Raw genomic sequence first — 26,904 nt, forward strand, 5'->3', positions numbered from 1 at the left:
AGGAAAAATAAAAACAATTTCAAAAAGATCTTGAAATTCTTTATATTGTTTTAGTTGTCATAACAAGTAATATCATTAGTGACTCAGAGTTTTGTTTTCTTTATGCTCCAAGTTCTTTTACTTAGGTCTTTTACTGTATAAAAGTCTCTTTAATGATACTTTTCTTGATTACCCCTTGTGGAAAGGGCATGAAATTCAAAGTCAGCTAGAGGGTTGTTCAAATCTCGTGCCATTTCAAGTATGTGAAGCAGCTTGGACATATAACCTAAATACTCTGAGCTTCAGCTTACACATTTATGATAAAGGAGGGTGTTTTGAGAGTGAAATGAAATAGATGTCTAGGATTTAGACCTATAGATGGCATACAATGAGCACTTAATAAATATTAATTCTTTTTGTTTATTTGTTTTTGCTGAATCTCCATAGCTACTTTTTGTACTTTTAATGAACTGCAGCACATTTCTGCATTGTACTGTGGTGACACTGAATATACTTTTGTCTTTCTTGCTATATTAACAGATGATTGAGGACGGGCATTTCCTTATCTAGGGTATATAGTGTATGTGTATATTCATGCAGATGTGATGATGGTGACCTGAAGGAGGAGAGGCATGAAGCTTACCAGTACATTCATAAAGTTACAAACTATCACTCCATAACATAGTGTTATTGGACAGATGCCTGACCCTCCGTGGACCTGCCTAGTGCTAGCTGTAGTGTGTGGGTTCCTGATGTCATGTAGGGAACTTTTCTCAACACAAGTTCAGGTGACTATGAGCATACATTTATTAAAGCTGGGGACAGGGAAACAAGGAAGGACTTATCATAGAAGAAGCAACAGGAGGGCCAAGGCTGGTTTCCCTTAGCTTACTGGGAAGTCAGGGAAAAGACGGCCTTGGGACAGGTTCAGGAGACTAGCCTGGGACAATCAGTCATTGTTCTTTGGCTTAGAGTTTAGGAGCTGCATGCCTGTGGAGGAAAGAAGTGGGGGAGAGAAAAGAGAAAGGGAATGGTGCAGGCTGCTCCCCAGAGGGAGAGTGTGAATGTTGTGTCCTTCATTTTAAGGCAGGAATCCTAGGGGAGGTCTCAGGGGAAGGTTTCAGTAGAACATTCATCCATTCTCCAGATATGCCCTTTTAGGCTCATGGTCTCCACTGATTGGTTAGTGACAGGAAAGGGGGTCTTTAGTTGTTGTAGTTGGTCCTGGTGCCCACCTAGTTTTGCTGCTTTTCTGGACCTGGAGCTAAAATACAACTGAGGACTATATGTTATCTCCAGGGAGGAAAGGCCAGGGGAAGAAATGTTACCTCCAGGGGTGAGGTCCTTGTTTTCCCAGTTTTGTCCTTTGCCAGGTGCTGACTATTTACACCTGGTTGTAAATTGCTTGGCTGGCCATTGCACTCAGCTATCATTCTCAGTTTTCCTATTCCACTTGACGAGGAATTTTCCTAGCTTGCTATGGTCCTGTCTCAAAAGGAGATTAAAATACAACTTTGTAAAGTATGATAGAACATAAAGCTGTTAAGATAGTTTTCCTATCCAATGGGGCATTTTTCTACTTGAATAGATTGTGCAGAACTAAATAAATATTGAAGCAAATTTCAGGAATTACTGTATGTTAGTCCAATTAGTTAAAATTTATGTATCTATTTAGCAAAGTCACTGTAAAGCTAAAAATCAGAAGTCAGTATCAACTACCAGTAGCCAATAGATGGAAGAACTTCTGTCCACTGGAGGAATAATACATGAGGGGGTATCCCCCCAAAAACCTGAATTATTTTCAGGAGGACGGAAACCTTGTCATACGGGCCTTCACCCCAACACCAGGTGAGTGCTCTAGGAACCCATTGGTATCAGTGTATGAGCTGGCGTTGTGAGAGGTTGAGTTTGGCTTCAGTAAATTTTTTTTTGAAGACTTTTAACGCCTTTGCCCATTTAATGATGGGTGATTTGTGACCACACCTGCCCACACCACACTAAGTGTTCAGTAGTTTTTGACCAAAAATGACATAACCCCTGTTCCTTACCCTCCCTATTCACCCAATCTCACTCCAAGCAACTTTTCTTTTTTATTTCCCTGATGAATAATTCCTCAAAGGGAATGCTTTGCCTATTGGAATAAGTGAAACAAAAAATGGCAGAAGCACTAAAAGACATCAAAATCAATGAGTTCAAAAACTGTTTTGAGCAGTGGAAAAAAACATCTTGATAGGCATATTGCATCAAATGGGCAGTACTTTGAAGGTAACTGAAGTTTAAACATGTAATAAAATATACATAATTTTTAAAAAATAAATTAATTTTTAAGGTTTTCCCTCAGTGTAGTAATTTCTAAAGTCTTCATTTGAAACTTTATACCTTAACTTTTAAAATATTTTCAAATACATTATCTTCTCTGATTCACCAATTACCTATAGGCAAAAATAAATATTAATAACAGCATTTAATAGACAAGAAAATTAAGGCTTTAGTGTGATTGAGTAGTCCAAGTTATTCAACTAATAATAAACAGAAGGATGTCTTCTGAAATCTGGTCAATACCAGTATATATCATACTTTTTCTCCTAGTTGAAAATGAAATTTTTGAATAGTTGGCTGCACCAATAGTAGCAGCATCACAGATATGTTTTTTGTTTGTTCTGCTATCTTTTAAAAACTAAAGATATTCATTTTTTAGAGTGCAAAATACCATACTATATGAATATATTATAAGTGACTCATTCTCTTGTACTTGATATAATTGGAGGTATCAGTCCTTTTAGCCAGGTTAAAAGTTTAAAAAGACACTGACTGAGTAGTGATAACATCAAGTTACAGCAGTGGAAAAGTAGGCAGTTCCTAATTTAGTTCTAGAGGCAACATTCCAGAAGACATTCATATACCTACATGTCATCAATGACTGTTGAAGCACATTTCATACTCTAACATTTTAAATATCATTTTTTACTCTACCAGCTGTATTCCTCAGACCAATGATAGGTAATCTTCCTCACTTTTTTTTTCTCCAGCAGTTCTAATCTTTCATTCTTAATAGATAGCCACATTTTCCTGACTATCTGAATTAATTGAGACCATCAATATGAATGCTCTCCTCTTCCTAAATCTGCATGGCAAAGTTACCTATTCACCCTTTAAACTACCTCAGAGAATGATGTTTCTTTTCCATATGAAGCTTTCACCTACTCCAGCTGCTGTATTTGGCCTCTTTAAAACCTCTCTAGTGACTTTCTCAATTCTCTTATCCTATTACAGCTTGTAGTTCTCCTTATCTATTGACTTATTATCAGGTTTTCTTTATTTAATACAACAAACAAATAAAACCTTTCAAACTATAGTTTTGTTTTTGGTACCCATAGAATTTAACAAAAGAATTGTTTGCACTCTTGGCAAAAATTTACCTCCATGTATTCCCCAGTAACTTCATGCTATCTAACTTCTAATTCAATACTCTGCAGAAATTGGTATCTGACAGGTCATGAAAATTATCAGATCAACAGGAACTTTCATTAGCTTCTGAGTTTTTGGTGTTTGAGAACACATTTTTCTATATATTTTTTGAGTATTTTTATTTCCTTTCTTCCCCAGCTTTATTAAGGTAAAATTGACATCACAATTCTTTTATTTAAATATTTAACTGCTTTAATGAGGCACAATTTACATACCATAACATGTATCCTTTCAAAGTATGCAATTCAGTGTTTTATTTTTTGTTTGTTTATTCACAAGGCTTTTCAACCTTCACCACCATCTATTTTCAGGGAATTTTTACCACTCCCAAAGAAACCCCATATCATTTCTAGCCACTCCCCATTCTCTCCTCCTCCTAGCCACAGACAACCACTAATTTATTTTTTGTCTCCATGGATTTGCCTGTTATGGGCATTTCATTTAAATGAATTATACAATATGTGGTCTTTATGACTTATTTCACTTAGCATCATTTCAGAGTTCATCCATGTTGTAGAATGTATCAGTTCTTCATTCTCTTTTATGGTAGGATAAAACTCCATTATATGGAGAGAGCACATTTTGTTTATTGATTCATTCATCAGTTGATGGTTGTTTTTACCTTTTGGTTATTAGAAGCAAAGCTGTTATGTACAACTGTTTTGTGTGGACATTTTTTTTTCCTCTTGGATATATACCAAGGAATGGAATTGTTGGTTCACATTGTAATTCTAAATTCTACATTTTTCCAGAGGGGTTTTTGTGTGTGTGTGTGTATGACTTCAATTTGTATGCTGTCCTTTCCATTCATTGTCTTCCTTTTTCACTATTGCCTCATGTCTTCTCAACAAAATGAAGATATTACTCAAATTTTGGCCCTGAGTCTTTCCTCTCTTCATTTTTTTTTAATCAGCAACTGAATACTCTCCCTTTTTCTTAACTACTATCTACTCTCTTACTTTCAGGAATCCTTTGTCAGCCTGATTAACCTCACTCTGTTTTATTACTGTGTACTAAAGAAAACTCTTGGTTGTCCTGTAAGAAGGTAAACAGTATCAATCATCTTTCCAAAACTCGTGTTTTGTCATCTTATTTCCCCCTTTCTAAAAGTGGCACAGCTATTCTCCCAGTTACCCTTGACTTAAAATTTTGAAGTCATCATTACTCCTTCCTAGACTTTACTTCATACCCAGTTACTAAGCTCTGCCATTTCTACTTTTACATTCCTTTTTTTGATTTCTGTATTAACTAAAGTGATTCTTATTATTCCCGTTATCTCTTACTTGGACAGTTGCACATACCTTTTAATTGATCTTTCTACCTCATATCTTTTCTCATTCTCTCCATCACTTCTCATCCAGCCTTCACAGCATGACTTCAGTATTGATCTGGCCAAGCTTATCCCATCATTTCCAGATTCATCAGCATTTGCTTATACCTGTTATATAATATCAGGACCCTTTGCCACTTATTGATTAGTTATACTCATAATTGGCTCCAACCAACCAACCTTCCCATGGTGTTTCACTAGCCCCTACACTGAGAACATGTTCTATCTGAGATCAGTTATTTTCTTTTCATTGTTTATGACCCCACATATTCTTTGGTTCTACTAGACATGGCTAAATTCTGCCATCTCCACAAGATAAACTAGTTTCTCCTGTAGTTTTGGCAGAAACATTTTCCCCATGAAAAATTTATCTGAGCTACCCAACTAAGAATAACTTTTCTACTTATAAACCTCTGAAATATTTTTAAAATATTTTGTGGCCTTTTGACATTCAATTGGATGTTTCTTAATGGATGGTAAGCTCTTTGAGGCTAAACACAATGTCATATCACCACCCTATCTACACAAATGTATAATACTTAGTTCTTTTCTTGGTACCTAGGACATATTTCCAAAAAAAAATTTAATTACAAGTAAGTTTTGATATATTTTATTTTTATGAGTAATTTTCCAAACGCTGCTTCTTTTCAATCTTATAATTGCAGGATAAATCCGGCAATATAAGATTTATATAATAGTTTACTTGCAGGTAATATAATTTAGTAGCACATATTTTCAGTTAACATCTAATATGCCATTTTAAATTATAACACTATAGCAGTAATAAATCCTCAATCCATATAAAAACAAAAAATTATATTGGCTCATAATGAGATAAATATCTGTTAAAGTATTTGAAAAACAAAAAGTAAATCCAAAGTATGTTTGGGAAAAATAGAAAATATTTTACAGCAGAAAGAAAAATAGAGGAGAAATTTCATGTAAACTATTGTCATTTCTGGAACCTGTATCATAAAGTGGAGATATTATAAAAATATTATTTTAAATGAATTTAGTTCCAATTTTAATAAAATACATTACCTTTTGTACTTGGGACTTTTAAAGTTGGATAGAACTCTTTAATTTTATCCAAGAATTGTGTTTATTATTATTATAGATTATATTAATTTGTTATAAATGTTCTATTTGCAATTCATTATCATTAGGAGAATAATGAAGAAAATAGATGAATACCAGGCTACTTAATATTATTTTCGGTAATGTATAGAATGCAAGCTCTGAGAAGGAGAATATGTTTATCCCATTAAACTGAGTGTATAATTCTAGACCTGGAAAAAGTAAAACCTGTCTTAGCCATTAGCTGGCTCACAGGCTTATTTTGAAGCCATATTGGAATATACTGAGTACTGGCTTTGGATTTGAACCTTGAGGACTTTGTTAAGCTTGTGAGGATAACTTGAGGATCCATTTTATTACATATTCAATATCTTGATTGTCTCTCCTGTGAATTTACTTCATGAATGCTAAGCCCCATATTTGAATGGAAGCTTTCCACTGTAAATAGGAAGCTTTACAATGTATTTCTCACTCTTATTAATAGTACCCTAAAATAAATCATCTTAGTTTCATAATTTGGCCTCCATAATGATTTACAATATAAAAAACCATGCAGCCATACATATATTCTTTAACTTTATGTGAAAAACATTGTAAAACAAAAATAATTGTTTTCAAAATATTTTCCAGTAATTAGCTTTTATTCTCAACAAATTTGGTCTAATTGTGTATGAGGCATGATAAAATGAAAGGTCAATAGGTACAGGTGCATAATTTCACTCTGATGGATTGCTGTTTGAAAATAGGTTATATCAATTAGGTGATTATTTTTTTCTAATAAATATCATTATGAGACTTCTGATTACATTTATCAGTGTTCTCTTTAGTGGGAACATAATGTGAAAAAAAGGCCAAACAATAGGAACTTATATCCTTTGTGGGAGGATATGAATATATTTTTTTAACAACCACACTTGTGAAAATAATTAGAAAATGAAATTGTTTGAAAACTTATTTTATGTTCAGTATTTAAAGTAACATGTTAAAGACATGTGAGTATGAAGAGCAAAACTCTGGATGTACTGCTGGCTATTTTTTGTTGTTGTTCTGGTTATCTGCAACATATACACCACTTGATAATATAACTAAAGAGTGACTGTATAAACATTTTTGTTTTGCCTGTTCCATATACTCATTTCTTGTATCATATTTCTTCTAACCTCGCTATCTGAAACCAATTACCGAAGATCCATTTGGGCTCCATCTATTTTCATAAGAGTCTAGGCAGCAGTGTTTTTCTCAGAGATGAATATCAACATCAAATATGCTTCTGAGTGCTTTGTTATTTATGTTTCAGAGAGATTTTGTAGCCTTCAGCTCTCAAGAATGTGTCATGCTGTGCTGTTTATACATTGAAGATATTAATGGGTATAGATGTCATTTTTCATTTTAATGCCTCAGATGCAACAGGCTGATAGGTTAAGCATTCCTATTTTTATGAGGAGAAATATAAGTGATGTCTGTTTTTTCCATATATATACATATATACATATTTACTTTTTAAAAAGTTATTTATAAACCTTAGCGTACTCAGCATTTTTGGTTTCACTGAGTTTTTCTAAGCTCTTCTCAATTTTACTCCTGTGTTTTCAAGAGGAAAAAAGTAAAGTTTTCAATCTTCTTCAAGAAGAAAAAGAAGTATTAACTTGACAAGTTACAAAGGTTTTTTCACTCTCAATTCTCATAACTTACTTATTAGAGTTACTTTTTCTGTGAGATTTATTACTAGCATAAATTTATTACTACTGTAGAAAGATGATATGCTTGAACTTTTTCTTTACAAAGTTTTATTTATGTGAAATTATACAATAACTATTAGGAATGGTGTTACAACTACTTTAGAGCAAAATGCACTGAATTATGGAAAACATGCATTTCTATACCTTTGCAATCTAACAAAAGAATACCTTTAATTTATTACACAGATATTTTATATGTCTTTTCAACATATTTAATTTAATCTGATTTTATTGTATTTTCAGACTATCATTAGAGATACATTCATTTAGGAAATTGGTTTACTTTTAAATGACATATTATGATACATAACAAAGCCCAGGTAAAGATCTTTTCAGTAATTCATTAATTTAGTACCACTTGGAAGTACCACTCAAAATGGGGGCTGGAAACTTGTCTTGAAGCAAATAAACTCACACATATTCTTATTGAACACTTCATGAAGAGAATGCAAAATACTACTGTCATGAGATTACTATTATCTATCAGATGAGCCCTCAAAATATTATTTAAATGACAAATTTAAATAATATTTTTTCTGTTACTATTTATCCCCCTATAGCCTCTTTGACTTCCACCCAACCCTGTTCCTGCTCCCCTTAATCACCACACTCTTGTCCATGTCCGTTGAGTCCTTTTTCTTTTTTGATTGATCCCTTCACTCCCTAATTCTTCCTCCCACCCCTGCAGAACTATCAGCCTGCTCTCTGTCTATGAGTCTCTCTCTGTTTTACTTAATTCAGTTTGTTCATTAGATTCCACATAGGGGTGAAGTCATTTGTTGTTTTCTGACTGGCTTATTTCACTTAGCATAATGTTCTCCAGATCCATTCATGCTGTCACAAATGGTAGAATTTTCTTCTTTTTTTACAGCTGAATAGTATTCCACTGTGTAAATGTCCCATAGCTGTTTTATCCATTCATGTACTGATGGAAACTTGGGCTGCTTCCAAATTTTGGCAATTGTAAATAATGTTGCAATGAACATAGGAGTGCATATATTCTTTCGAATTAGTGTTTCAGGTGTCTTCAGATTATTCCAGTTTTTTTAATGTCCTATCTTAATTTTCTTTAGTTTTACTAAAATTAGATGACTTCATTAAGTAAGGTGCACTGAGTTCAAAACAAATGTTTTTTTATTTTTATTTTTATTTATTTTTATTATATTTTAATTGTTTTTCAAGTACAGTTTTCTGTCTTTTACTCCCATCCCAGCCCACACCCCCAGCCCTCCTCACTTCCCTCCCATTTCCACCCCCGCTAGTTTTTGTCCATGTGTCCTTTATACTTGTTCCTGTAAATCCTTCCTCCTTTCCCCTGAAATTCCCTCCCCTTTCCCCTCTGGTCACTGTCAGCCTGTTCTCTATTTCAGTGTCTTTGGTTATATTTTACTTGTTTGTTTGTTTTGTTGATTAGGTTCCTGTTAAAGGTGAGATCATATGGTATTTGTCTTTCACTGCCTGGCTTATTTTGCTTAGCATAATGCTTTCCAATTCCATGCATGCTGTCACAAAGGGTAGGAGCTCCTTCTTTCTTTCTGCTGCATAGAATTCCATTGTGTAAATGTACCATAGTTTTTTGGTCCATTCATTTTTTTTGGAAACTAGACAGGTTTGGCTGCCTTATAAAACTCTTTCTCATCATTCATTTGAATCAGACTCAGACAATATTAAAGACAAATTTGGAAACATCCTTTGTCTTTTGTTCTAAATTAATTTTTTTACAGAGGGTGTTTCTATAAATACTTAAATGTCTCACAGAACTTTGTGAATTGCCCTGGCATTTAACTTTGCTAGTTACCAATTTAGTCAGACAAGTGATTTTCAAATTAATATTTGATGTAATTTGACATGTAATACCTTATGTTGATGGAAATATTTCTGCTCATAATCTTTCAACTCTTGAGTAGCTACAATAATAAATTGCAAAGATGAACTAAATGTGTCTGAAAAATTGTTTATTGAAATTAAGTCCTAATATGTTATCCAGAATGTGGGGAAAAATGTTGTGATGCTTGCAGTTAGAATTCATACTGACAGGATTTATGCTTAGGAGTTTTTAATCATTACTGATCTCTTGGAATTGTTTTTTGGTATCCCAGTTCTCATGTTTGCTGTAGCAGTATCTACTATTACAAAAAAAAAAGAATGTTGAAATAAGCAATGTGTTCTTTTTCATGAGGATTTGTATTAAAAAGAATATTTTTAACTGCTTTAAAGACCATTGTAAGTATATATGAAAACCACATACTTTAAAAGTAGAAGCATGTTTTAGCCAACTTTCTTGTAGTATTCCATTATTATTACTCCTTTAAAAACAGTATACATGTGCATACATTTGTCTAGTGAGAGTTTCATGACACACAATTCTAATATATCTAATTTTCTAGTGTCTTTCTGTAGTCATTGGGCACTACATATTCCATTTGGTTACCTATTTGGGTTGAGTTGAATGAATATAATACAGGGTGATGAAATGGATAGGGTTTCAGGCTTGACAGACAACAGTCTGAGCTCTTGAGATTCTCGACAAACCAGAGTCTGAGCTTTTGACCAGATTCTGTCACTGTCTTTTGACTTTAATTAAGTTATTAAAGCATTGGTTATTCAATTATTTGTCTACAAAATGTGAAAACTAGGCTAAACAATTTCTAAGATATTTTTTCCAACTTTGGAATTCTTTAGTTTATTACTAATTCTTCACTTCATTGGTGAAACATTGGAGTGTTTGTCACAAGACTTTACAGCTCCTTCAGGTATTAGTAAACTATGTGATGAGATCTAAGTCAGGGATGTTGGAAACAACCATAAAAATGACATATATTCTGTAGTAGTTCTATTTAAACACATGTAAGCTCAAAACATAAAAGATTATATTGTGGTTTCCTTTTTTAAGTTCTGATAAATGGATATGCCCTCTTTACAGGTTAAAAAAAATAATTCATGATGATGCCACTTGTTCTCCTTTACTACAGTTTTACTCATTTCCACCTAACATTTCCTTTTATGGAAAAGAGACATTATGGCATACTGGAATGCACTCTGCCAGGAAACTGTTGAATACTCCAAGCCTCATTTTCCGCATTTACTAAAATGAAGGGGTCTGATTGGATGATTTCATGACTTCAAGATCCTCAACTATGTTCATTAGAATCATTTACAAATAGTAAATGATCACAGAATTAAACATAAACTAAATAAGGTTGTATACATACAAAATAAACTAATGAATTCAAAGGGGAAACAATTATATGAAAAATATTAGGAAAACTTCATGTGGAGTTTGGTTGACTTGTAATTACTTGAAAATTAAAAAAAAAACAACAACAGAGGAATATTGTTTGAGTATGTTTTCAAAAAGTATGATTCACAAACTATGCCAGACTCTTGTATGGAAAGACAAATCGAAGTTATTAGGAGGTGGTGCTAGTACATTCTGTTTGTTTACTTTGGCTTCTATGTCTGCTTGCTTTTTAAGAAAACTTGCTTGGAGCCAGACTGTAGCAGCCCTCCTCTCTGTCTTTTCATAATTGATCAGGGGATGACTGCCTTCCCTGAGGGTTAAGATGTGGCAACTTTTTCTGTTTGCTCAGCATCTCAATGCAGTAGTTCAAACATTGTTCACACCAGCTGGCAGTGTAATGCCATATGCACATCTTGTCAAAGCAACTGTTGTCATGGTTACTAGGAACTCTCTTAAAAACCAGATCATTGATTCCAAATCAAAACTGTACTTTTTTCAGGTTAAAATATTAATTATTACAGAAGAAAATTGATCTAAAATATTTTCCCCATCATGAAAACTATAGTGTTCTAAAACAGTGAATAACAAACCAAAACAGTGATGCATTTTAATTTTATGTGTTGAAAAATTTCATTATTGTTCATTGAACTCAGTTGTTGAGAGAAAAATATGTTTTTACAGTTGATGCTCTTTAAAAGTTTTTTTTAATTAGTTTATACTGTTACCTTTAAAACATCGCAATGTGTGTTTATTTTATTTTGTTTTGGTTTTTTTTTGTTTTATTTTTGCTATAGCACTAGATTTTATATAAGTATATATAGTACTGCAAATTGCCAAACTACCTCTCTTCTGGTAAATGAAATGCTTACATTAATTTCTTATGTTCAGCTTTATTTTCTTGAGTAGGAAGGAAACCATAAACATAAATGAAAACACCTATTTTGATTGGTATTCAGTGGCACATAGAAACAAACCTGATTGGTTGAGTGGTAATTTCTTTGTTCTCTGATTTTGCTAAGAATGCAAATGAAAACCACTCAATTTTATTTGGCATTAAAACTTCACTTTATTTTGTCAAAGGAGAAGTTTCCCCCTTGAATTGTAAGTACAAAAAACTCTTTTAAATCTTTAGTGAAAATCCTATTAATTCATTTTCAAGATAATCTGATGTCGATTTGTCAAATTTAATTACAGGTTCCTACAACACTTGAAATTTACTGCTTTTGCTTCAAAATTGTAATATGAAAATGAAAATTGAATAATAATTTAAATGTGAGCTGGGCCTTTTAGTTGAACACTCAATGACAAGTTCCTTATGGAAATGAGGTTATTGATGCAGTTTGTGATTCTTTCCTTTGTAAGAACTTTAAACAAATTAACTTTCTTGCCAGATAACATCCATTTCAATGACTTTAAGTAAAATTATATACATATGTGTGTTACATACAATTTTTTTACATTAGAAGAAAAACATTATTTAATGCTTTTCTCAAGCAAGGAGAATAGCGTGGGGTTCTTATACATTGAAGCCTAATACTATCATTAATCATTAATTTACCTTTAACAAAATATATAGAAGTTCCTCACTTTTTACTTCTAGGCTCTCCAAGCAGCAAGACAACTTCTCTTACAACAGCAAACAAGTGGATTGAAATCTCCTAAGAGCAGTGATAAGCAGAGGCCACTCCAGGTAGGTTAAATATGCCTGTCCTTAGAGTCATATTTTAAAACATGTTTATAATATGAACAGAAATGCAGGCCCAGTTGTGCACACACATAAAATGATTATATTTGCATATGTAGAAAATTTTAATTAGAAAAGAGAAGCCACTCTGTCTTCTTGATAAAGAAAGAAACAATTTTCTATTAGCATAGATTTCAAAAGTTTACAAGGTCACTTATTGCAAAAAGTATGTAGGACCTGCACTTGGTATCTGTAAATGTAAAAAGTTTTGCATAAAACTCCTTTCTGGGATTTTAATGGAATTTCATTCACAAAAAGTTTAAAATGTGAAATTTCTTTCTTAAAGGAAAATCAGAGTAAAATTGTTTAGAAGGAAATGAAACAGTCTCAGACAAGCCTTCAATAGTTGTATCTGAGTGATAAATGCAGAAAACCTCCAAGGTTGCCAGAAAAACTGAATTTTCCAAGGAGTTATTGATGTTGTTACAGTTATCCAAATAGATTCTGGAGTTTTTTGTATCTACTATGTTCATCTTGCAAAGCTAATAATATGTATGTCTTTCAAAGTAATGTTTTATTATATAATATAACCATTGTTTCCTATATTCTTAACAGAAATACATAGGATATTGTCTCCAGGAAAGAAACAGTTTTTTAGGTTACACTTTTAAAATATTTGCAAGGTGTCTGGAGTTGTATAAAGTATCTTTCAAAATGTTTATCAGCTCTGTTGAAAGATAAGCAAGTTTTCAAACAATGTAAACATTTGCTTTAACAAATCTATCTTGAAAATTTTATGGCCAAGCTGTTGGTTTTCATTTTTTGGTATACTTCCAGATATTAGTAAATTAAGTCTTGCACAATGGACTTCTGAAACTTAGCTTCTATGACAGAGAATTACAGGATACTGAGGTACACACAATCCAGGAACTACTTATTACTTAAAAACTGGATTAAATTTATGTCCCTAGACAGATTCAAGGTGAGAATATATATTCTTGGGAACAAACCCATTTGGGGGATAAGACATGTGTTTTAACAGGGTAAAATACAGATGTCTGCCATGATTTCTAATGGGTTGTGTTGAATCAACCTGAGTTTAAGATCCATCTTAATTAAAAATAAATAAATTTCACATTATTTTGTTTTAATTAATCAATAATTTTATAGTGAGGCATTTTCCTCCTCATCATATCCTCAAGTAATAACAGTGATTGGAGCACTTCCATAGAGTTATCTGATTCCATGATAGCCTCTCCATACATTTACATGACAGAAGAAAAATTGTGTAGAAGTTACAGATGATAGCAAGTGAAATGCTTATCCTCACTGTGGTTTCAAACTACAAATTTTGCTTTCTTGCTGGTATACAAAGGAGGTTTAGATGCTGGCAAGCATGTATCAAAATTCGGAAAGAGTTTTTTATTTTGAATATCTGAAGAAGACTATATATTCTCCTAATTCTATTTTATTATGTCTCCTGACAAATTAGACCAAGTAGTTGTTCCTTCCTCTCCAAAGATAAGTCTAGTAGAAGTTTCTTTATTGATAGTTACCAGGATATCTCTGGGAAAAAATGGTCGGGTTTAAATTTTTCTATTTTCTCTTTTTGTTATATTAGAAGGCAAAATTTGATACTTTGTTTAACCAAAACCTTCATAATTTTTGTTGGAAAACACACACACACAATAATATGGGAGTAGAAGGACTCCAAAGTTGAGGAATTGTTGTTCATGTACCAAATATCATATAAATAAAATTTTGTGTGTAAGTCCTCAATTTTATTATTTTATCATAAAATGGTGATTAAAAGTTTATAAATACCTTTTAATAATTTCAGTTGCTAACTATTATTATAGTTTATTGTGTCACTTATATTTAGTGTTTTGTGATTCATATTGACATAAATTTATATACATTGTACAGAGTATAAAACTCTAACATTTTATTCTTATTGTGTAATTATAATGGGATCTCATACCAAAATATCATAGGAATGAAAAATTGGTTCTTAAGAATTAGAATTTAGAATAATGAATGGCGATATATTTATTCACCAAAATATACACCACAGTTAATATAATGTGATTCCACATTCTTTGTATTTTGTAGTACTTGATAAGCTTAGCAACTGGAAACATGCTGGGATTGTATTAAAAATCTAATAAAAGCCTAGTAGCATTTTATATTAGCTTACACATATTGTCAATGGACAATATTAAGTAATACTTATTTTTTGCTTCTGCAAATACAATTTAATGTGAGTAGTACTACTTGCCACTTATGTTAAAGAAAAGGGTAGAATATTTTCACTAAAATTATAACTATTTAATATGAAATTAACACTTTAAAACTTTTATGATTCTCTCACAGTCTAGTTCTTTTTTCTACTCAACTAAGAGTTTAGCCAATTTTTCATAATAAAGTTGTTGAGATTATCTTTTAGAATTAAAAGACATAATTGAAGGCATTTAGTGTTAATAATAGATCAGATCATGCTAATGATAGATTTATCAGGCATAACATGTTGTTAGAGGACCAAAGGAGATATGTGTTTTTAATTTTAATATATAGATTTGATGGGGAACTGTTTCATATAGTTTAAAAGAAAATACAGATTTTAGAAAAATGTTTTGATAGCTCAGATCACAAGAACTAATGTTTGTTACTTATACTCAACTGAATTTCTTTCAAATATTGAAAAGTGGTGGCCTAAATTTGAAGTGTGACATGGTAGAGAGTCTTTCTAGCAGAATAGTAGTTGTTTTATTTTTTCAATACATTTTTTCATGTTTTTGTGCTAAAGATGGCAAAGAGAGTAGCATAGTTAATCCAAAATGGAAAGAAAAAATCATATTTCACAAGCTTAAATACCAATTGCAGTAGTGATTTCACTTTCATGTATAGATATATGAATAAATCTATTTGAAACATGTTTTTGTATTTATTCATTACATGAAACACCAATAGGGACAATTAGTAAATATATTTATTAATGATATATTGATGAATCATATATAAAAATTATGATGTAAATGGGAGCTGATATTAAACTGTAATCAGATATTTCTTTTTTACAGTCTTATTATGTGTCCCAGAATAACAAACCCTAATAATAAGAGCTGAAGATGGCCTCTCATCTTAATTTGTTTATTTATCTATATCTACTCCTAGCACTTCCTAGATTTCATACACCTATAGTGGTCCATAATGAGGAAAGTCAGCCAAAGAGACTAGGTAATGATTTTAATTTCATGAAACTCACTTCCAGGTTAAAAAAGGCAAATTCACACATACATGTTCACATACACACATATATTAGTTTCTTTTACATTTTATTGAATTAATGGGGGGTGACACTTGTTAACAAAATTATACAGGTTTCAGATGCACAATTCTACAACATATCATCAGTATATTTATTGTGTGTTCACCACTCTAAGTCTAGACTTTATCCATCACCATTTATTCCCCCTACACACACACATTTTATATGCATACATGCATACTCCCAAAATCTGTACCTTAAACATATATTTTACAAAACATTATCCATTTTCTAGCCTATGACAGATCTACTTAATTTAGTTTAGGTATGAAATTGGTCGCATTATTATTCTTGTTACATTTACAGCCATGAGACAGACTTGTGGTTCTTCAACAGCTGTGCAGAGCAGAGACGTAAATTTAAGGTAAATGCCATTGCTTTGCTATCTTAGATGAATATTAGTATATAGCATTGTAATCATTTCCTTCATTGTAGGTTAATATTTAACATAAGGTTCTTTTTTCCATCAAGTAATTAATATTATTTTTTAAAATAATTCTGTTAATTAGTTCAAGAATGGAATAGTAAAAAGCAAAAGTGAATTAAACTTAGGGGTCTTATTCTGACTCTGCCACAAACTAGTTATGTAAGCTTAAAAAAGTCATTCAACATTTTCAAAATATAGACATTGGGCTCACTGATAAACAAAATATAATATTCTGTGGTAAAAGATTTATTTCACTTTTAAGTGATGGGCATCTTAATTTTTTTAAGAATAGCTGTACTTTGTTCAATATGAGCTAATGAGTTAAGGATTATTTTTATTTATTTGTTTTCACTTACAAAAAACTTTAAAAACATATCATAGACAAAAATAATGCTTTGGAGTCAAGGTATTAAATTTTATGTGTATGGAAACCATTGTGCAAGTATCAGTTTGCATCACATCTAAGGAAACTTTGATTTGTTTAATGCCTTGAAATAATTTTATAAATTGCTTTAGAAAAATTCTAAGTTAACCAAGAAGTTATTTTACATATGTATTTACTTTAATAATCTACAACAAAAGGTTGTGATATAATTCTTCACTCCAAAAGGTTAAATCAACATCAGTAGACAACTGAAAATTCTGCCATAAACTAATTAATATTTCTAAATTTCGTATTCTAGGGGAAGAAAAAAACAATAAAGTATAAAATATATAAGTAAAGAAAATAAATACCTCTGAGATAAGAGTTGGACATTGATAAATACATCTTAGGAAATTATCAAAATCCATTTATATAGTAGTAAAGAATGAATTTGAATATTTCCTTTTCCACATTCATTTCTGATTTCTAGTACAGAAGAATTAAAAAGAAGTCAAAATATATTTTATTTCAAATACTGAAATCAACATAATTGAAAAATTTGTGGTATGGGTTTGAGTAGATTCAGAAACTAAGAAAGGGTTTTTATTTTTATTTACTTATTTACTTATTTATTTAGTCTCATATGTGTTTTATTTCCCTGATAAGCATTTGTTCTTTCCCCAGGGGTCTTAGTTGACCTTCACATGAGTTATAATTAAAGCTGGGAACAAGAGCATAAAATAATAATTGTTTTACTGTAAATCTTTCCCTGAAGGCTGTGGAGTCTTTCTGAAATGTGCTTTTTACTTAAAACGTATATGAGGTCTGTCCAGAAAAAGTCCAGCCATTGTTAATATAATGAGAATGGTTTGCATGACATCTATGTAATCTGGCAGCCAAGGAGAGTCGACAGAAATGTGAATGTGTGAACAATGATAACTTCACTGTACTAGTTGGTGGGGGTAGTAGACACTGTTGAGTGAGCATGTGCACTGTGTGGCCATTGCATTAAAAAATGACTGAGCAAGTAGAGCAGTGAATCTACATCAAATTTTACATTAAGTTTGAACATTTCTATGTGGAGACTATTTGGATTATTCAGAAGCCCACAGCTATGGGCAGCTGGTGATTGGCAGCTGCATCGTGACAATGTACCTGTTCACACATCATGTCTTGTGCAGATTTTTTTTGGTGAAAGGGTTTTTTAAAGATGATTTTTGTTATTTATATTTTCTCTATCAAAAAATATGCAGTTAATCTAATACACTGTTTTTGTATCATTAATTTAAAAACTATGAACAAGGAGAGACTATGTCTTATGTGGTCCTGATTTCCAATTCCTATAAAGAACATTATTTAAAAGACAGCATGAAATAGACAGTTTTACAAGAATGCGATAAAATAAAGTCTACCTTTAAAATATTATGATGTTGCCACCTGCTCAAGAATGACACCCTATGGAGGGAGAGTCTAGGTTATCCAGTCTATCATTGCAAATTCAGCCTGTGTGATGAATTTGCATATGATCTACTCACAGATGTATGACAAAGAACATATGTTTTTGGTCCAAAGTCTACCTTTTCTCTTAATTAGTAGGACTTTAGGTGGAACAATTTGATTTCTTGGAGCCTGTTTTCTCATGTCAAAAGTGAGAATACGGGTACCTACTTTGCAATATTGTTGTGAAGACTAAAAAGAAGACAGCATAAAGTAGCTACCATAAATCCTTGATCTTATGAATTAGTAATCTCCATTATGATCATTTCCAACAAATTGATATTGAATCTAAAGTTATGATAAATACTCTATAATATGGTTCTTTTTATTCGACCATACTTTTCACCATTTGCTACTCAATATGATATGAAGTGTCCCTAATTTTAAAGAAAGTGCCCTGGCTGGCATAGCTCAGTGGATAGAGTGCGGGCTAGGAACCAAAGTGTCGCAGGTTCGATTCCCAGTTAGGGTACATGCCTGGGTTGCAGGCCATGACCCCCAGCAACTGCACATTGATGTTTCTCTCTCTCTCTCTTTCTACCTCCTTTCCCTCTCTCTAAAAAATAAATAAATAAAATCTTAAAAAAAAATAGAAAGCAACAGTGAGTGTTTTAGGTTCTACTATAGTATCTTCCCCTTCTGTAGGCCCTTACAACATGTATAATTCACAGTCGCCAGTCATAAACTTATATTTTAATGTTTGTTTTTTCTACTAGACTATGAGCCCTATGACATCAGGGACCATGAATGTCCTACTTATTAATTTTTAAATTATTTTAGTATGTTTATTGATTTTTAGAGAAAGATGAAGGGGGAGAGAGAGAGGGAGAAACATTAATATGAGAAAGAAACATCAATTAGTTGTCTCCCATGCACAGCAACTGAAGATCGAACCCACAACCTTGGTATGTGTCTTGACTGGGGATAAAACCTGCAACCATTTTGGTGTATCGGATAACACTCCAAACAACTGAGCATCTGCCCAAGGCTTCCCTACTTATTTTTAGTGCTTAAAACAATACTTAGTAAATAGTGGAGTTCAATAAAAACTCATTGAAACAATGAAAGAGGAGGAGACTATGCTGAGAGGAGAGTGGGAGAAAGGCTTGAGAATAAAGGCACTTTCATTCAGAGTACACTGGGTATTAGTCATGTGTAATAACTTCATAGACTTATGATTTAGTTGAGGAAATAGTAAGACATTTACACAATTGTCAGGTGACAGTGAAATGCTATAGGAAAGGAGAAGGTAGAAAGTGCTATAAGCATTAGAAAAAAATTATCAATTCAGGCTCAAATGACAAGGAAGGCTTTGTGGAGAGGTAGCATCTCTGTTGGGTTTAAAGGAAGGTCATTTGGTAGAGAAAGTAAAGGGCATTTTTTTAATGGAGAATCTTTCAAATGACATCAAAGATGCAAGGATAAGAATTGTGAGGTCTGGATAGGCAAAAGTAAGAAGTTTGTTTTGGTTATCATAGAGATGTCATACTAAAGGAATAATGAAAGGGTTGGAGGGCTAGAAATACAAATCAACAACTGTGTAGAGCCTAAAATGCCATGCTACTGAGTTTGCACTTCATGGTTTAGATAGCAGGGGTTATTAATGTTTTTTGATAATGGAGTGATAAAATCAAATCAATGTTTTATAAAGATCTACTTAACAATGGTGCATTTGGAGGATATTTTGGGGGAAGTGAGTTATGGGGTATCTGGAATGGAGATAATTTTAAAAAATTATTGAGTTAGGCATATGATGAATTGAGCTTTGAAGCAATGCCAAGAAAAGTAAATTGAAACAGCAAACTTAGAAAATTATAACTTAACAGAGAGGTCAACACTGGAGACTAATATTTGTGGAATAATCCATAAGTGGCAGGTGAATGGAGATTCACCTATAGGAATCTATAGGTGAATCTAAAGGAATGGAGATTTCTGAAAAAGATAATTTACAAAGTGGAGCTCAGGAATATTCACGTGTTTTACTGCAAGAAGAAAAAGAAGCAGAAGAAAAAACACAGAGGGGAAAAGAAGAATTAAAGCAGCATTTATTTCATCAAGGAAGGTCAAGGAAAGTGAGAGTTTTTAAAAGATGCAACTTAGCCCTGGCTGTTGTGGCTCAGTGGATTGAGTGCTGGCCTGTGAATGAAAGGGTCTCTGGTTCGATTCCTTATCAGGGCACATGCCTGGGTTGCAGGCCACGTCTCCAGTTGGGGGCACATGAGAGGCAACCACACATTGATGTTTCTCTCACTCTCTCTCTCCTCCCCCATCTCTCTAAAAATAAATAAATAAAATCTTTAAAAATAAATACATAAATGATGGAACTTCTATACCATATCAATGTTCATGAGGATGAGCATTTTCATGCATGGAATGTTGGGTTGCAACACTGAGATTTTTAATCTCCCTCCTTCTTTATCATTTTCCAGTAACTTTTAGGATCAGCAATACTAAAGTGATGATGATAAATGGGAAAAAATCTTACTTTAACGTCAATGTTAAATATAAAACTTAGAATTAATACAAGCAAATGTACTTTTTGCTTCTCAGATTGCTATGTCTCCAATTGTATAAATAACCATATATTTCATATGTAATACAGAGTTTCCATAATTAAATGTGAAAAAAATCTGCTTTCTAGATCAAATCTTCTCTTTTCTTAGCTATCTAAGTACTTGCTTCTTTCTTTAATCCATTAGAATTTTAAGTATATATTTCCTTGACTTCTCTACCTTAACTAAAGTGAGAAGAAGAAAAAAATACACATTAATATTGGTAAGGGAGCTCTCTGTAGGATTTAAGACTTAGGCTATGAATTTTATCTTAAGATGTTTGGAGGGATACAAGCTAAATTCAATGACAAAGTGAACAACAGCGTCAGTATGTGATTAAAGACAAAAAGTGAAATTATTTTGAAATTCAATTACATTTAAGATTCATTTTGTTATCTCTGTGAAGTCTATTAATATCTTTTTATCATCCTGCATTCTATATTTTTACTTCATTTTCTTAAAATTTCTCTGCTAACTTCACGTTTTCTACTATATTTTTCTTCCTTTATCATTCAGTTCTTTTATCATGTAATCTTGTAATTTTAACTAATTACTTTCCTTTAACTCCTATGTTGAGAAAAGAGTAACTTTATTTTGTTTCCTTTTTATTGAATTTGTTGGGGTCACATTGGCCATAATTCTACAACACATCATCTGTGCACTGTATTCGTTCGTGTTCACCATCCCAAGTCAAGTCCTATAATTATTTAATTCTCTCTTGATTCTAAAAGATGTTTTAGCATATTGTTTTACTAATAAATAGTAAAACTGTGTTACAGAAGTATTCAGTATTGTATTGAATCCAATATTCAATATTGTTTTTGTCTTGTCCCAAGAGTAGTTTCATTTGTGCTATTTTAACTTGTAATTTTAGTACGGAAGCAACACTACTCTGGAGTATCTCAATAGTTAGAAGCTCTCTTGTTACTGATGACATTTATAGGTGGCTCTGTTAAAGGTACCATCAGAATGGTTTCATCATTTCTTAAATCCTTTTGTCAGATTTCCTGGAACACTCATTAAGAAATGAATATTCAAACTAGAAGTGGCAGAGTTGATTGTATTAAAAGGCCAGTTTTTTAAGCAGGTCTTAGGTTGTGCTGATTATGATTATCTTAATAATGTTGAATTTGGAAGCATGGCATTTGAAATGATTAAACAAAAGTATAATAGATTTGTCTTCCAAAATTATTTTATTCTTCCTACCTTAATATGAAAATCATTTATGCTTATTATAAGAATCAAACATTATTTTAAATTAAATTATAGCTGGGAACTAAGTTATTTTTCCCAAAGGCAGTTAGTAAATGTTAATAAATTGCTACAGTAGAGTACATTTTTTAAGATGAAAATTATGTTTTCTGATTAGATGAAGAAGAAAGCACTCATGAGAACTAATTATAGTAAACTCTTGATATTTGCAAGTTATACATACTGAGATCTTCATGAACCCTCAAATTCAAGAAATGCCCAGTTCAAATTTATGAAATAGTCCTTATTCTGAATGAAGCTACCTTTGTTTGTAACTCAAAGTTAACAACTTTCCAGTTTTCAGTAAAATTTACCTCATGATCAATGTCACTTTAAAAATGAGCAATTGTTTTTACATCCCTTCTTTCTTACATAGGTGAGAATAGGTAGAGAACAGAAAAAGGTGCATTCATGAAAGAAGAAGGCATAGGAGTGGATTGGTTAGTTTATATGTATGAGAAGCCAGCTGTCTAAAGATTAGATCAGCTTGATTCAGTTTCATGACTTGACAAATCACAAGAGCCTAATGTCTTGGAACTGGGGATGCTTCTAAAATAATCAGATCAGTTCTCTAAATTTGTGAATTTTAAAGGTCTACTCTACTAGATCTTGTAATCTAATATCTGTGAGGAAAATCCAAAATCAGCAAACAAGTTTCCTCTACTTTGCTCGCTGATATTTTATATGAAGAATTGACAGAGATACTCAATATTATTATTAATATTTTTCCTTCTTAGTTGCAAATCTCCAATGACATCAATTGATTACCTGGAGCACTCCTTAAAAGTAAAAGTTACCTAACATGTTTTTTAAGGGCATGGGGAAAGCAGTGTGTTGAGTATGAAGAAATCTCACAGAAGTTCATTAATGAATAGAAACTTTATTTTAATAATCTTTGATTGGTGACTGATTATTCCAGACATTACGAACTTGGTATTTTACCCCTCAAGTTACAGAACCACTATTTAGGTTCAATTTACAGTTGAAGCTCTTGAATCACATCCAGCTTGGCTAAAAGTATTTAGTGGTTTTTCTTTAAGTTTTTGTTGTTTGATCATGCCAATTTTTATAATTTTATCAATATAGATATAGAACCTTAGTACCTAGTAGTTAAGCATTCTGATAACACAAAGTAAACAGAAAACTTCTTTGCACAGTATATAAATTCTTATACTTCTAATGCTTACACTTGCATTGCTATAAAAATGGCCATCTTAATATCTTCTAGTGCTAGTTCTACTGAACATTCTCAAGTGACAAATCAATAAATACATTGAACATTATGATGTGGTGACATGGAGAAAATCTGTTGTCTCACAGAAAAACTGTAGTAAATTGTCCAATAGGATATCTTTGTAAAAATAAACAAAAAAAAACTCCACAAAGAATGAAATTGCTCTCTCTATATTTCACCTTCTTCCCATAGAAAGAAGGGTGTGGTAGACAATTAACATTAATTAATGATTAGTTGATGAATAAAGTTTTAGTTTCTCAAAAACTTGGGCATCCAGTTTTCAATTTATTCTGGGAGAATTTATTTCCCTTAATCAATAACCATCACCATTGTCCTACATAGTCTTAAAGTTCATTTAGGTCAATGGTTTTTTTTTTTTTAGATTTTATTTATTTATTTTTAGAAAGGGAAGGAGGGGGGGAGAGAGAGAGAGAAACATCAACATGCGGCCGCTGGGGGCCATGGCCTGCAACCCAGGCATGTGCCCTGACTGGGAATCGAACCTGCAATGCCTGGTCTGCAGCCCATGCTCAATCCACTGAGCTACACCAGCCAGGGCAGGTCAATGGTTTTCATGTCTAAAATATCACTTGAAAATCTTTTTTAAAATGGAGAATATTGAGTCCACCCCAGACCATTGAGTTAAAATTACTGAGGATAAGGTCTAGAAAACTCAAACCATTTTAAACTCTCTAGGAGATTCTACTATAGCTGGTCCACAAAATATTATGCAGGAAATCTGAACTATACTTTTACAATGGGAAAATGGCTCCCTGTAATAAAAATTACTGAATCTGAATTCTCTTATTAATGTACTGTATAATTTTCTCTCTCTGGTACTCACTTTTCCAACCAATACAATGAAGAACTAGTGATATCTCAGGCTCTTTCCAGATTCAATACTCTTTGAATCTCACTGCTGTGTTTTGTTTTTTTGTTTGTTTGTTTGTTAGGGATGGCTGGATTGGGGAAGAGTGGGGAGGAATGGAGACAACTGTACTTGAACAACAGTAGAAAAAGTTTAAACAAATTAATCTGAACCAGTTTCTTAAAATGTCTCTGTTCATTCTTTCTAAGATCATTTGATAAAATAGTGTCAGTATTTTACTTTTACTACCATTATTTCTCATATAATATTATCAGTAATGAACTCATTCTCTTTTCATCTTTGATTTTTGAAAATAATATATGCTTTCTAAAGATCTCAGTGTACATCTGTTGTGCTGAATTGGCTTCTCTTTAGGTATTAGAAGCCTTAAGCGAGGGGTGGGGGGGGTTACCTCATTGTCTTACCCTGACTGGTGTGGCTTAATTTGTTGGGCATCATCCTTTAACCAAAAGCTTGTGGGTTCATTTCCTGGGCAGGGCACATGCCTAGGTAGTGGGTTCAACCCCAGGTCTGGGCACATGGGATCTCTGGCCTGGTTGCCTCAATATTTCTCACATAAATGTTTCTGTCTCTTCCTTCATCTCCCTCTGAACTGCCCTTGAGTAAGGTTAAAAAAAAAAAAAAAAAAAAAAAAAACCTCATTGTCTTCAAAGACAGCTGTCTGCTATGATGGCCCCAGCATGCTGATCTCATTTTCCACCACCCACCTTTTATACTTTATTTGAGCAGCAATATCACACTACTTATAGATTCTTTACCATTGCTTCATGTCTCATGAAGCCGACTTAGCCTTTCTCTTTCTCAATATTCCCTTCTCCACTTTTCCACCTAGAAAACTTCTGGACATCTTTTAAATTTCCATTGTCAACCTTCTGTGTAGTCCACCCTGATACCATCCTGCTATGCACATACAATGTAGAGTAAATTATTTATTTTTACATATTATTTCTGTTTTATAAATACTTCTGGTTTTATATGTATCACAGTTAATTATAATTACTATAACTTCCTTGAAGTCTGGGGCTGTGTGTTATTCACCTTCATAATTCCATTTTCTAGCACATAGTAGGTTCTGCATAAATTTGTGGAGCCCATAAACCATTGCTTCTTTACAATCCTACCAAGTTCCTCTTTTCCCTTAGGCTCCAGATGTGTTTTCTCAGTCACCTCCTTTTGCATCTCAATCCAGATTAACATTTTTCAAACTGAAATTATTTATATTTTTTCATCATTAATCAATGTTTTTACCAATTTTCCCTAAGCCTGTTCTACAGTCTCCAACTGTAAACCTTTCTAATCTGATTGAGTCATATTTCTCTGACTTAATGTGAACATTGCCCTGTTCTTTAACCTCTCAGCACAGCACAAAAGGCTATAGGCCATCATACATCTAATATATTATAAGCATGATTTAATCCTTACTGCTTTCTAAGCATGCTGTTTATTCATTCATTCACACACATTTATAGGTTGTTTCTTCTATGGCAGGCACTTTGTAGGCCACTATGAACTATAAGAACTTTGACACCATCATGACCTGTAACTATTTCTCCATTTATTTATTTCCCCAGGCCATTCTCACCTTCTCTCCTTAATGAATTGCTAAACTCCTGTGCATACTTCAAGGCTCTACTTCCTAGTAGTTTTCTAACTTTTCAATGAGAAATAATCTCTCATCTATGTATATTTCCAGAGCCTGTATCATACTTTTATTTTATTTTCCTACATGTATTAGTTACAAAGATAGATTATACCTTATAATCTCAGAATATAAACCCTTGGAGGCCAAAAATTACATTTTATTCCTAACACAGCGCTTGACTTGGCACATATTAGATGTTAAGTACATAAATCTTTGCAAAATTGAATTGAGTTATGCAAACTGAATTTCTACGTTGTCACAGTAAGTGCAGTTTCTACTTCTCTTCAACTTGAAAAAACCTGTATGAAGTTCTGAAGTTCTATAAAAAACAGAAAACTTACCAGGTTTTCTGTTTTTTATAGAAAAGAAGTTATAATCAGACATTAGTATCATTAGAAAATATGATATTAAGATACTCCCCCTCACATTACTAATATATCTTGTCTTTGCTCTAGTCTGTAAATATTCCTTCAATGGATTCCTTTTTCTGGGTAGATAGTATGTAATATACTTATTTAACAGTAACAATTATTTTTTCTTCTTTTATCTTTACCTAAATATTGTCTTTCTGGATTCTATCTTCTGGCTTATTAATTTTATATATATACATAAATATTTTGCTTACAATGTACCCTTTACTCCATATTTAGTCTGCTACTTTTGAACAAAATATACTGCTTTATTATTCTGTTCTAGACATGCTTCTAACCCCACTAAATATCAATGATACTTTTACTAGGGAACTGGAAGTAAGAAGTCTGCTTAATAAAATGATCTAGAAGTGTACAGGATTACAAATGAAATGTGAGGGGTTCTCAAATATTATCAAGGAATTATATTTTCTACATGATGTATGAGCTAATTATAGCTGTTGTTTTATCCACATGAGTTTTTTTATATTTCCACTAAAATACTATCTAAGTTTACTGTGGAGTTTATCAACTTCTTTGCTTAGGAATTTTGATATAATTTTCCTGTGACAAGTAACCTGCCTACCCAGGAAGTCTAGATTTGGTTGTTATAGCCACTCAAGGGTGCACAAGAGACAAAGATTCCTTTCAACCTCCTGCTCTTCCTCTATATAATGTGTATTTGCATGGTCACAAGATGGCTGCTCCTTCTCCAGACATCATGTTCATATTTCAGGCAGAAGAAAAGGGGAAGGCAAAATATCAATAAGTGCTTATCAGCTGAATCGCCCT

The 26,904-nt window shown here is 32.5% G+C and overlaps 1 protein-coding gene across 1 annotated transcript in view; it reads left to right on the forward strand.

The window, feature by feature from the left end:
- FOXP2 (forkhead box P2) overlaps positions 1-26,904 on the forward strand; it is an 852,864-nt gene that overhangs the window by 644,522 nt on the left and 181,438 nt on the right. Inside the window, exon 4 of the mRNA XM_036010823.1 lies at positions 12,435-12,524. Within this exon, the coding sequence (XP_035866716.1) occupies positions 12,435-12,524 (90 nt within the window). The remainder of the gene's footprint in view (positions 1-12,434; positions 12,525-26,904) is intronic.

This window comes from Phyllostomus discolor, chromosome 10, assembly GCF_004126475.2.
Source record: "Phyllostomus discolor isolate MPI-MPIP mPhyDis1 chromosome 10, mPhyDis1.pri.v3, whole genome shotgun sequence".
Classification (NCBI taxonomy): Eukaryota; Metazoa; Chordata; class Mammalia; order Chiroptera; family Phyllostomidae; genus Phyllostomus; species Phyllostomus discolor.